We start from the raw sequence: 13,021 nt of genomic DNA on the forward strand, positions 1-13,021 counted from the left end.
AGTTTGTTTTTAGTTTTAGCTATTTTAGGGGGATATCTGTGTGTGCAGGTGACTATTACTGTGCATAATTATTAGGCAACTTAACAAAAAACAAATATATACCCATTTCAATTATTTATTTTTACCAGTGAAACCAATATAACATCTCCACATTCACAAATATACATTTCTGACATTCAAAAACAAAACAAAAACAAATCAGCGACCAATATAGCCACCTTTCTTTGCAAGGACACTCAAAAGCCTGCCATCCATGGATTCTGTCAGTGTTTTGATCTGTTCACCATCAACATTGCGTGCAGCAGCAACCACAGCCTCCCAGACACTGTTCAGAGAGGTGTACTGTTTTCCCTCCTTGTAAATCTCACATTTGATGATGGACCACAGGTTCTCAATGGGGTTCAGATCAGGTGAACAAGGAGGCCATGTCATTAGTTTTTCTTCTTTTATACCCTTTCTTGCCAGCCACGCTGTGGAGTACTTGGACGCGTGTGATGGAGCATTGTCCTGCATGAAAATCATGTTTTTCTTGAAGGATGCAGACTTCTTCCTGTACCACTGCTTGAAGAAGGTGTCTTCCAGAAACTGGCAGTAGGACTGGGAGTTGAGCTTGACTCCATCCTCAACCCCAAAAGGCCCCACAAGCTCATCTTTGATGATACCAGCCCAAACCAGTACTCCACCTCCACCTTGCTGGCGTCTGAGTCAGACTGGAGCTCTCTGCCCTTTACCAATCCAGCCACGGGCCCATCCATCTGGCCCATCAAGACTCACTCTCATTTCATCAGTCCATAAAACCTTAGAAAAACCAGTCTTGAGATATTTCTTGGCCCAGTCTTGACGTTTCAGCTTGTGTGTCTTGTTCAGTGGTGGTCGTCTTTCAGCCTTTCTTACCTTGGCCATGTCTCTGAGTATTGCACACCTTGTGCTTTTGGGCACTCCAGTGATGTTGCAGCTCTGAAATATGGCCAAACTGGTGGCAAGTGGCATCTTGGCAGCTGCACGCTTGACTTTTCTCAGTTCATGGGCAGTTATTTTGCGCCTTGGTTTTTCCACACGCTTCTTGCGACCCTGTTGACTATTTTGAATGAAACGCTTGATTGTTCGATGATCACGCTTCAGAAGCTTTGCAATTTTGAGACTGCTGCATCCCTCTGCAAGATATCTCAGTATTTTTGACTTTTCTGAGCCTGTCAAGTCCTTCTTTTGACCCATTTTGCCAAAGGAAAGGACGTTGCCTAATAATTATGCACACCTGATATAGGGTGTTGATGTCATTAGACCACACCCCTTCTCATTACAGAGATGCACATCACCTAATATGCTTAATTGGTAGTAGGCTTTCGAGCCTATACAGCTTGGAGTAAGACAACATGCATGCAGAGGATGATGTGGACAAAATACTCATTTGCCTAATAATTCTGCACTCCCTGTAAATAACATCAAAGACTAGCGGTCCTGTTGCTCTATTTTCACCTGTAAAGCAGGAGTGGGGTAGGCGGAGGTGTGCTCTGGTGCAGGTGTGCCGCAGCGGTCAGTGGAAGAATCCACGAGTTTCTCTGTGAATTTCCCATTACGTCGTAGCTACTCGCTGCTTGCTTGGAAGTTTAGGGGGTTTTTCGCTGTAAAAAGAAGTTTTCTTCCCACGCACCACGGACACTAATGTTTTTGTCACTTTTTATGGAATCAAACTCAAAGTAAGGTCAGTACTTCCACGCTTTAAACGCTGCACGCTCATACTCTCTCCCGCACTGATATATGATGCACTGTTGATCTGCACACAGCTGTTGTCACGAACGTCGCACTCGCTTACGTCACTGTCATGAGACATTCTTGCAAAAAAATCACAGTTTTAGTAACGCAGTAACGCAGCGTTCCTACGGGAAAGTAACGGTAATCTAATTACCGTTTTTGCAATAGTAATCCCTTACTTTACTCGTTACTTGAAAAAAGTAATCAGATTACAGTAACGCGTTACAAGTAACGCGTTACTGCCCATCTCATATGTGGACACCAGGTCCTAGGAGGTTAAGGTGCCTGGGAAGGGAAAAACTGCATTATAGGTGGCAGAAAATTCACCTCTGTTCAAGGATCATCATTCACAGTGAACATAGATGGCCTCTTTCATTCCTCTTTCAAACCATCTGTCTTCTCTGTAAAAGATGTGAACGTCAGCATCCTTGAAAGAGTGACCTTTGTCTTTTAGACAGACATGTACAGCGGAGTCTTGTCCCATCGAGGTGGCTCTTATATTTTGTGCCGTGCATTATGTAGAGGTCTGAGCACTCCTCACTACACTGCACAGCATACAGTGCGTTGTTTAGCTTGTGGTTGGGAGTTTTGTCCTTGGGATGAACCAGTTTTTGTCTAAGAGTGGCTGAAGTGCACTGGGATGTGATCCTTGGAGAAGACTCTGCTGTGTTCCTCTGATAAACCTGCTACATAAGGGATGACAGTGTTGTTCCATTTGTCATTCTGTTTCTCCCTAATTGATTGAAACCTTCTTTCCTACCCATCTTCGCTATTTTCATGAAAGCCCAATTGAGATAACCACATTTTAAGAGCTTACTTCACATGTGTGTGTTCCTTCGTTTTCCCTTCTGGCTGAGAGGGAACATTTTCTTCCTGGTGTTGCAGGTTCCTGATTACTTCAAGTTTGTGTTCCAGAGGGTGGTGGGAGCCAAAAAGGAGGTACTGGTCCGTGTGTGTGGGCTTTCGGTAAACTTCAATGTTGAGGTTTGATCTCCACTTGGCAGTGTGCATGCATGTACAGTGTGTGCATGGTGTGTAGTTCAATGTGTAGTAGCAGTGTGTGTCCATTTACCTTTGTGGTGGGGAGCCTGTCTCAGCAGCCTCCCAGGATTTCTTCTACTCCATGTCCCGAAAAAAAAGCTCTAAGCTGCACTGATTCTAGTTGCTGGTGCCTTGTCTTGCGGTCTTGCGGGTTGCACACTTCGTGCTCACATGGGATCCTGGAGCCAGCCATTCCCCTGGCATATTGCCCATGGTCACACATTTCACACAGACAGCGGATCCTCGCAGTGGCTGCCTGAGGTCAGTGAGTTCTCTGACGTCGCGGGCATCCCCCTGTTCCCACGGTCTTGCAAGTTCACGAGCAGTAATGTAGAAACTAATGGCTTATCCGTTGAAGCAGGGGCAGTCAGTGTTTATTTGTGTGTTGTTTTCTGGGAACGCCAAGAAAGAGCTAGAACGCCTAGCAGGAACTCCCTGCTCATTGACTCCCTGTAACTAAGGTTACGGCCTCCCTGCTGGCTAGGCTACACAGGGCCATGTCTACCCAGGCTTGTCTAAACAATTTGGTGTTCATTTCATCCCTCTACCTGCATCACCTGTCCCATCACATGCTGGCAGGTTCTGGGGACCCTGACATTGCACCTGAGCTGCTGGCCACTTCCACTCACCTGGCTTCCCTACCCTGCCAGCTCTCCTCTTTCCACCATGCCTAGGTGGGCAAAGTGGGGATAGTGGATGCCTCACAGGCAATGGTGAAGTTTCTTGGCCCTCGGATGGCATCCACTCCCCTATCTGCGTGAGGCCAGGCCCATCCTCCTGCAACCCCTCCCAGCCCCTGCCCTCCAGCAGGAGCCAGTAGAGGGCGACTATCAGGAGGAGGATACTGACTCTGGGGTCCACTTCCCCGACATGCCCATAGTCCACAAGTTGGACCACACATACAGCCCAACGGTCACACCTCACCAATAGTTTGCTTCGCTTTAGTTTACTGAACAGTCACTGCTTTAAATATGTTTTACTTATTAGCCAATATAATTTCTTGGTTAAATTTATTTTTTTCATCACACGTTACAATGTTCATAGGGAGTGCACACATGTCACGTGGCATTGGAAGAGGCCACATGAAACAATGGTCAAAATTCTGTTTTATGTTATATTAATTCATCTTTCTTTGTTTGAGTAACCTGGGGGTTTGGCTTCTCCTCCCTGATTGGTAAAAGGTGTGGCAGAGGGCTAATTGATCTGAAGTACTGCTGAAAGCCTCATTGGACTAAACCAAATGCTTCAGTGCCTGGGGGGTGTTTGGAGTTTGTTTAATCATTTTGTGTTAGTAGATTATATGGCAGCCATTTGTCTTCCCCTTGTGTGTCATATGGTGTACCTAAGCCAGTATTTAAGTTCATGTGTCATTTCAGCAGGTCAATTTGTCTTATGTTTGTTTGAGGTTTTGTTAGTTGGGTTCATTAAGGTTCAGGATCAGCAAGTCAATACCCACTCTGAGATTCTGAGTGCGCTGCCCAAGACCACAGCTTGCATCAAACACCATTTTTACTGGCCTGGTCTGAGCAAAGATGTGGCTCCATTTTGTAAAAGTTGCCCACAGTGTCAGATAGCATCTGTTAAAATCCCCATCAGCGCTGCACTCCAACCTCTCCCTGTCATCGGCATTCCTTTTGAGCGTCTTGGAATGGAAATTGTAGGGTCTGCTGAGAGGAGCAAAGCGGCATTCCCAGGTGGAAAAGTGTGCGTCATCACTCCAGAGAACATGTTTCCACTGCTCTAGACTCCAGTGGCAGCGTGTTTTAAATCATGGATCTAACACTTTGCATTGCACTTGGTGATGTAAGACTTGGATGTATGAGTATGCCCGAACATACTCATCAGCTAACACGACAGCTTCCTTTACAGCTTTTGTTCTCAGCTTACTCAAGAAAGTGTAAATCACCTCTCAGTTTTTCAATTTTTCAACAAGGGCCAGTTGCCACAGCTACTGTTTCATCTCCATTTTCTTGGATGTACATCAATGATCAGATAGTTGTTCACACTCTAACTCATATTGCTCCTTTGCTTTGCCTCAGTTCAAATTACTTCTCCACCTTGGTCCTTTGTTATTTCATCATCCTACAACGCTTTTTATCTTCTTCTTCAATGACTGAATCATCTGTCATCAACCACAGCATTAATGATTGTAACATAGTCCTCTTTCTCCAAATTCCCCTTACCACCAACACCATACTAGTCTTAGACTTGGGCAAACTAAGAGGTCCTGGACAACGTAACCTGAACTTCCAGAGTCTAGAAAATGAAAAGTATGCTTATATTTAACTAAATTATTTTGCTCAGTCATAATTACAGCAACATCTGCAAACTACAGAATCCTATTCTATTTGGAATAGATCAGGGATGTCCAACTCCAGGCCTCAAGGGCTGGTGTCCTGCAGGTTTTAGATGTGACCTTGACGGTGTTGGGGAGTAACGGAATACATGTACCGGCGTTACGTATTTAAAATGGTAAATGGTCTGTATTTGTATAGCGCTTTACTAGTCCCTAAGGACCCCAAAGCGCTTTACACATTCAGTCATCCACCCATTCACACACTGGTGATGGCAGCTACATTGTTGCCACAGCCGCCCTGGGGCGCACTGACAGAGGCGAGGCTGCCGGACACTGGCGCCACCGGGCCCTCTGACCACCACCAGTAGGCAACAGGTGAAGTGTCTTGCGCAAGGACACAAAGACCGAGTCTGTTCAAGTCGGGGCTCAAACCGGCAACCTTCCGATTACAAGGCGAACTCCCAACTCTTGAGCCACGATCGGCCCAAAATCTAAAATACAAAATATGAATAACTGTATTCCGTTACAGTTTCCATTTAAAAAGGTGATATTCGGAATACAGTTACTTTGTTGAAATAAGTGGATTACACAGCGGTCTTTTCCTGTTTCATATGTTAGGCTATGCCCTCTCTATTTTTGATGATTCCACGCCATTGGAAACCCAAACAAAACACGCATTAAGAGGCTCTAATGTGTGTGTCTGAATCTAGCGGCCTGTGTCACCCCTACTTGCGGCCCGCATAATGAAAAATTATTGTTCAAAAAATTTTTTAATATGAAAGCAATAGGCAGAGTGTTACAGGCATAGCCCTAAAGAATGTAACCTTATGGGCAGTGTAGCCCAGTTGTAAGTAAGCTATTAAGACTCGACTGTACACCGTGTTCGTGTTTTCCTCTGAAACAATAAGCTCTGTTGCAGCAGCCTTTCAACGCCTCTCTCTGTCTCTCGCTAGCAAAGTCAACCCAGACAACAAAGTAAAGCTAGTTTTCGGCTACGAGTCCAACATGAACCCGACGTATTAGCCAGAAGTCCCTTTACTATGGTTCAGAGCCGCGGACCTGTTTTATATACGCGTGGAATAGTTTTCTATACAAGATCGCTGCAAAAAGTGCAGCCTTAGCTAATGTCCACCTACTGTTACTCATTTATATCAAGATTTAAAAATCTAGTTGGTGTTGATATGGTGAGTATTCTTCAGTAATAGTATATATATTGTGTATATTGTGCATTTTGCTATTTATCGTACTGTTTATTTTAATCTCTGTGTGCAGCGCTTTGTGACTACCTGTCTATGAAAAGCGCTTAATAAATAAACTTACTTACTTACTTACTTCAGTAACAGTAATAAATCACACAGCAATAGAACATTCATGTAGTTGTAAAAAGCATGATAATATATTAAGTAATCCAAAGTATTCAGAATACGTTACTCTCATTGAGTAACATAAGGGAATACGTTACAGAATACATTTTGGGGCATGTATTGTGTAATCTGTAGTGGAATACATTTTAAAAGTAACCTTCCCAACACAGGTCCTTGATCCAACACAGCTGATTTAAATGGCTAAATGACCGCCTCAACATGTCTTGAAGTTCTCCAGAGGCCTGATAATGAACAGGTTGACCCAGTTTGATATCTAAAACCTGCGGGACACCGGCCCTTGCAGCCTGGAGATGGAAACCCCTGGATTAGACTATCTACTAATATTTTTGTTTTTGTGGTAGAACTTGTCATATTTTCTCAATCCAGCATAAAAGTTGTATAAAATGGCATTTTCTTTATATTTGTAACTGAGGATTTTATGTTAAAAAGTATTCTACATGATTTATTTTGAATAGCTCAAGAAAGTGGAAATTCAACAATATATCATTCAGAAATTATAACTAGTTCACTTTGCAATATAGGACTTTGTAGGACTGTTTGAATCTTATTATTATATTTTTACTACCCAGTATTTGAACATTTTTTATGTGTCTATTCGATTCATTCTGATTATAAGAAAGGCCAGTTTGCTTTAAAAAGACCAAAAGGTCAGTACAGTGCAGTAATAAAACAGAAGTACACCAGAAAAAATCCAGCTTTTGAAAGCAAATGAAGTTGTGAGAGAACAAATCTTTACAGTGAAGGAAGCAAATGTGATTGTGTAACTCCTGTATGGAAATGTTTGCTCCAAACAAAATATTAGGAAAAAGCGTGTATAGCAATCAATAACCCTCTATCCCTCCCAATAAGCCGCTGAATCATAATTTCCTTCTGATTGTGAATCACAGTTTCAGCTTCAAAGCCAAAGCTCATGTCCCAGCTTCACACTAATTCACCTGCCTCTGCACTCTTCAAGGCCAAAATTGCAAAAAAAACAAATAAAACAAGCTTCCCCACATCCTGAGGTCAGGAGAAATGCTTCCCTCGTGTAATCACGCTCTATTGCTTGCTCTGGTCTCTCACTGACAAGCTCTGGAGAACCTTTTCTGACACAGATCACAACTCTGAGTGATGTCAACTCCAGACAACAGATACAGATTGGAAATGAACAAGACTAAAAAGCTGAGTCACCCAGATGTATGCAGGAGTGTTAACAGCATGCATTTACATACATTCATGAAGTATAATAAATACCTCTGTTACCATCCACTTATAATGTTTGGTTGTTCACAGAAATGGATATGAGCCAGGAAAAGCGGCCAAGTGTTTTCACCAAAATTTTTCCATAACACAGCTGAAATGTCTAAAATAGTCAGAAGCTTTCACAGCAGCAATGGAAGCTTGTGGCTGGGAGCTTTTATGGATTCTTTCAGTAATAATCTAGAAGACAGCTAACAGATGCTGCTTACATAAATGAACAGTGGACACTTGACCTCACAACTTCTTAGATCATCGTTGTTTGCTTTTTGCTTTTGGGGGCATACTGCAAGCTACCCAGGCACTGAAGGATGACAAACTTCCAGATGTCTGAAGTTATTACAGTTTGTTGGGAGCAGTGTGTTTTATAGTGACAGGAGGGTCTGAACAGATATGTGAAAATTTTGACATATATCTGCTTCTGCTACTTTCTTCTTTAACAGGTGAATTTGGGAAAGATTCCACTAAACAGTCACTTTAACTGATTTTCTTGCAAATAATCAAAGAGTAAGTTCTCCAGATCCAGCTATCATCCATGTATTCCACACGAAATGTAGTTTTCTCTTTTTGTTCAAATACTTTCTAATAATATAACACACATATACCAGATGCTGCTCCCTTTCGTTGTGAGAAGTCACTGAATGACGGTATATTGAAGAGTTACAGTTTCCTAAAAGGAACAAGCACACACCCTAACCCTAACCGTTTTGTCTAAAGACTGATCATTTATCAACATAGTACATTCACATCGACGCAAAGGCACTTCAAATCAATACATGAGATCTGCATACAATTCAGACGAGCTGCAGTCTACATCAGCAGAGCGCCTAGACTTCTATGAGTTTTAATTATTCACAAGTACGCTTCATCGAACAAAACTGGGGCAGGGAGATGAATTACAGGGAGGCAGATTACAACTCTCCGCCCCTCCCATCCCTTGCTAACCATCTGCCAAGCTTCTAACTAAAAATAGGTGTTAGACATGCGTAGAGACGTCAAAAAATGTGCTCGTCTGAATAGAATAGATTTGAAAAGCATGAGAGGTGTTGGCATGGGCATATAAATGGGTTATGAGAACAAAAAGTAAAAAAGTATTGTACATTTAAACTATAGAAGTGCACCTGTAGATAAACATAGCTACGAGGTAAACAGCACATTTGCTTTTATTTAATTTATTAAGACAGATGAAGCTCGAAACAGACCAGCAGCCTCAGTCTGAGATGAACTGCACCATTTAATCTCAGATTGTAGAACACCTGGGGGTCACTGTAGCTCTGTTTCATCTCCACCCACCTCCAGCATTCACTCACCAGCCCCATACTGCTGCCTGAGGATGCCCGCGTCTCCTGACAGGGGTGAAGCTGATGACCTGGCCACTGAGGTGGTGGATATGAAGGGAGACAGGAGACCAGGCTGAGACTCTTGAGACACCCGGTGCTTCCCCAGCCCTGGCATTTGACCTCCTGCAAAATTTTTGCGAGGCTCAGAGGTGGCCCTCCAAGATGAGGCACCTCCCAAAGCTGTGATGGTATTCCTCAGTGATCCACGGTTCTGAATGTGTGACACAGCCTCTTCAGCCACCATACTGTCAGCCAGTGTGACATGCAGTGTAGCATGAACATTAAATTCCTGACTTTCATCAGCCCACAGATCAGAAACACGGCACTCATACACGCCCTCGTCTTCTTTCTTCACCTTGGACAGGCTGAGGCTGTGAGAGATGGCATTGCCCTGAACACGCACAGTCTGAAAGTCAGGCACAGAGATCATGGGAAAAAATGGCAATGCCTCAGTAAAATCTGCTTTTATTATGCATTTTATTCATCGACCTGTAGTTCCATGTTTTATGACTAACCACCAAAATATGACTCTTCATTAGTTGCTCAACACATCAACACAAAAGATTTATAAAGCCTTCATTATCTCTAATAAGGACACATGTTACTAACTCCTATATAACATATTATTTGCTTGTTTAGCATAAACTAAATGTGCACAAGAGGAATCTTTGAGCCTCACTTTTGTGCTGCCGCAGATCAATCTTCATTTGCCAGAAAGAATTTCATGCTCTCTCTAAAGTGTGAATATCATAGAACAAATCCAGGGAATAAAACACTTTCAACGGGACAGTAAAGCGGGTACTTACACTTATTTTTGTGGCTTCTCTTGAAACATCCTAAAAAAGAGATACTTTTATCAGTTTTGAAAATCTCACCGAATGTCAGCTGCACATTTTGGTAACAACACGAGTTTTCCTTTATTTTGTTTCAGAGAGAGGAAACGGCACAAGCAGAGCTGTTTGTCTCAAAGACACCGTTGATAGCCTCTCTCATTGTCCCTTGTGTGTGTTTTCTTCTGCTTTCTTTCCCCCCTGCTACATGTTGTAATGGGCTGAAGGGGAAATGAATTTCCATATGCGCTCATGATGGTGGCTTGAAACACCAGACCTAAGAGGTATCAGATAATGTTGACAATCACCAAGTGCCCAAAGTCTGAGTGATGTGTGGATTTTCAGTTCACTTTTAAAATGGTTCAACAAGTGCTGCTTATGGCTACTGAAATGTGGAGAAATGCTTTAGCAGTATTCACAAATATAGTAAGTGTTAATGCTTAAAGGATGTTAAAATAAATTGTAGTGCAGATGATGCAGGGTAGAGACAGAGACACACACATATGCGTGAGGGCTATAAGTACCTTGGCTCTGTTAGTCGGAGCAGTGATCTGCAGCTCATCTTCAGACATATCTTTCTTCAGGTACCACCACTGGATCTCCAAAGACATGGGTGCTGAGCTGACAGCTTTAAAGGCGCAGGGCATCTCAACATCATCTCCTTCCCCCACACTCACATCTTTAGGGACTTCAGTAAATGTGGCTTTGGTGTGTAAGGGTAGAAGAGAGAAAAAGGCGAGACGGCAGTTTTGCAAGTTTTTAAATGAGTAATGCCCTCCTCTGCAGATTGGTCTTTCATCTGCCCCTATTTAAATCATATCCCTTTCATAGACTGACACGTTTCTACTGAGGTATCCAAAAATCTCCCCTGGCTTTATTTAATTGAAAGCATTTTATTTATCTATTCATGTTATTAGAGAAGGATAAGCTGCACGGGCTTAGTATCAGCATTAGCAGGGCATGTTTCACACAAGTGGCGCTTAGCTGAAGGAGCTTTTTAATGCCAATCTATCTCCGATGTGCATTTCCTTCATGTCACTTCACTTACCATTGGCACAAATCATACAGGCTGAGTTGATAAGGAAATAATAAAGGATCCCGTCGAGTCCCGTTTTTTCCATGTCACAGTAAATTCTTATCACGTTCACGAGCGTTGGACGGTCATTTGACCTGGACGCGATGTTACCGGCCTGCTCAGATAACTCCAAATACAGGCACAGAAGAACCCCGATTCAGACGCAGCAGCGGCGGCAGCAGCAGCAACACGTAGGACCCAAAGCTGAGCTCGGGCATAATTAAACTATTATTACAAATAGTGGATCCCTCAGAGAGCTGACTACCATCTGAGAAAACTAACTTCCTGATCAGGGACTTCCTCTACCTTGGTACAGCGCTTCCCTGAAAGAAGAAAGGCTCCATCCTCACTAACGGTCTTGTGCGTGTGTTAAAGATCGGAAGCACTGCAGCTGAGGCAGCCAGAGACCAACAGCGATCACTGCTGAAAAGTGCAGAGCTTCGTCGCTGCGCCTCCTCTGTCTGCTGTCACCGACCTGCAGCCCTCCCGCTGCTGTGCACGCTGCAAAGACACACACACACCGCCAGTCTTGTCTTCCCACTGCTTCAGGGCTCCAAATAAATACCAATTTTATTTTATGCATTGAACTCACACACTTGCTGAATTACTGTGAAAGCTGAGCTGAGTCATATTAATTGGACGACACGGTGTTAATGGAAATGAATGAAAATGCAACTTTTCAAAGCCGGTGAATTAAAAAAAATCTATTTATGTAAAATGATAATGAAAAAAATGCTTTACTTTTCATGTTCAAAGCTATGATTTGTTGTATAGTTGTAAAGGAACCTATTCAAAAGTAATTTTAAACTTGTGCAAATGATGACATAAAATAGCTCAGCCTGCAGATATTTTTTCAAACAGTCTCTCTGTGATTTCTCGATCATGATCCAAGGTGAGCATCAAGTTTTTGGGTGTATTTTTCCATCCCTGCTCAAGTGGGGGATAGTTGTAACACACTGCAATCCAAAATATCTGCATGTCTCTGTTATTAAATAGTAGAGCTATTTTTTATTTTATTTACTAATTGCATGGCATGGTCTCAAACACAAAGAGTGAAATTTTACAATTAACCACATAGTCTGGGTACGTTGTAACATAATGCAACACAATGAAATAAGGGTGCTGACAAAACCTTAATATGTAATCTTTTTCATTCAACACTTAAATGCACTGATAAACATTTGTGTGTGTGTGTGTGTGTGTGTGTGTGTGTGTGTGTGTGTGTGTGTGTGTGTGTGTGTGTGTGTGTGTGTGTGTGTGTGTGACAGAGTGCAGAAATATGGATTTTTCTAACAAAAACAACAACAACTTTTCACCAACTGAGTATTTCATTCATTTTGGTTGGCCTTCATTCAGTCTCGCCTCATTGGCTCAGTGGGCATTGTAACCTACAACTCTTGCACTAAGATTTGAACATAATAATGAAGCTGAAAAAAATGTAGTTGTGCACCAGCTTCATTAACTGAATTGTATGTGTTTGTGTCAAGTTTTTAATCACCATCAGATGGCTGACCTTGGTGTGGTTTGCAAAGTGCTTCAGAAAGATGAGGAACTCTGTTTCTTGCATCCATCCTAATATATTTCCATTACCAATACTTCCTACTGGCCCATCTCTGACAAAGTGGTCTGCATAACGTATGCATGGGAACACAAACATTGGAGGAGTTGTGTTGCCAATGGCATTAACTGCACATACAAGGGTGACCAGTGAACCTCTGTCTGCTGATGTCATTGCCCCGACTTGTTTAGTGCCACATTTGCAATCACTCTGTCTGGGGTTTGCACAGTTGTTATGCCAGTCTCATCAATATTCAATATCAGTGCTAACAACTAACCTGATTGGCTACCTCCCTGGACTTTTTGAGGGGGCAATAACAACAACAACAACAACAATAATAATGTGCAATACACATTCACTCATTCTTTTATTTATTTATTAAGTCATTCTTTTTTTGCTCATACCTTTCTTGCACTTTAAGTTACTGTGTTGTGTTGTTACTGTGTTGTGTTGTTACTGTGTTGTGCTCAGTTGTGTTTAGTTGTGCATAGTGCCAACATGGAACAGT

At 42.5% G+C, this 13,021-nt stretch overlaps 1 protein-coding gene across 3 annotated transcripts in view; it reads right to left on the bottom strand.

The window, feature by feature from the left end:
• vstm2b (V-set and transmembrane domain containing 2B) overlaps positions 1–11,460 on the bottom strand; it is a 41,060-nt gene extending 29,600 nt beyond the window's left edge. The window contains exons 1-4 of one of the 3 annotated variants that reach the window (XM_084923701.1): positions 10,929–11,452; positions 10,405–10,583; positions 9,857–9,886; positions 9,021–9,456 (exon numbers count right to left, since the gene is read on the bottom strand). In XM_084923701.1, coding sequence (XP_084779827.1) covers positions 9,021–9,456; positions 9,857–9,886; positions 10,405–10,583; positions 10,929–11,001 — 718 coding nt within the window. In that variant the 5' untranslated portion in view covers positions 11,002–11,452. Of the gene's footprint in view, positions 1–9,020; positions 9,457–9,856; positions 9,887–10,404; positions 10,584–10,928 lie in introns of all 3 variants that reach the window. The other 2 variants (XM_084923694.1, XM_084923685.1) reach the window with 2 other exon arrangements.
• Between the last annotated feature and the right edge of the window lie 1,561 nt (positions 11,461–13,021).

The sequence above is a fragment of the Perissodus microlepis genome, chromosome 1, assembly GCF_051167445.1.
Source record: "Perissodus microlepis isolate ML-2025 ecotype Zambia chromosome 1, ASM5116744v1, whole genome shotgun sequence".
Taxonomy (NCBI): Eukaryota; Metazoa; Chordata; class Actinopteri; order Cichliformes; family Cichlidae; genus Perissodus; species Perissodus microlepis.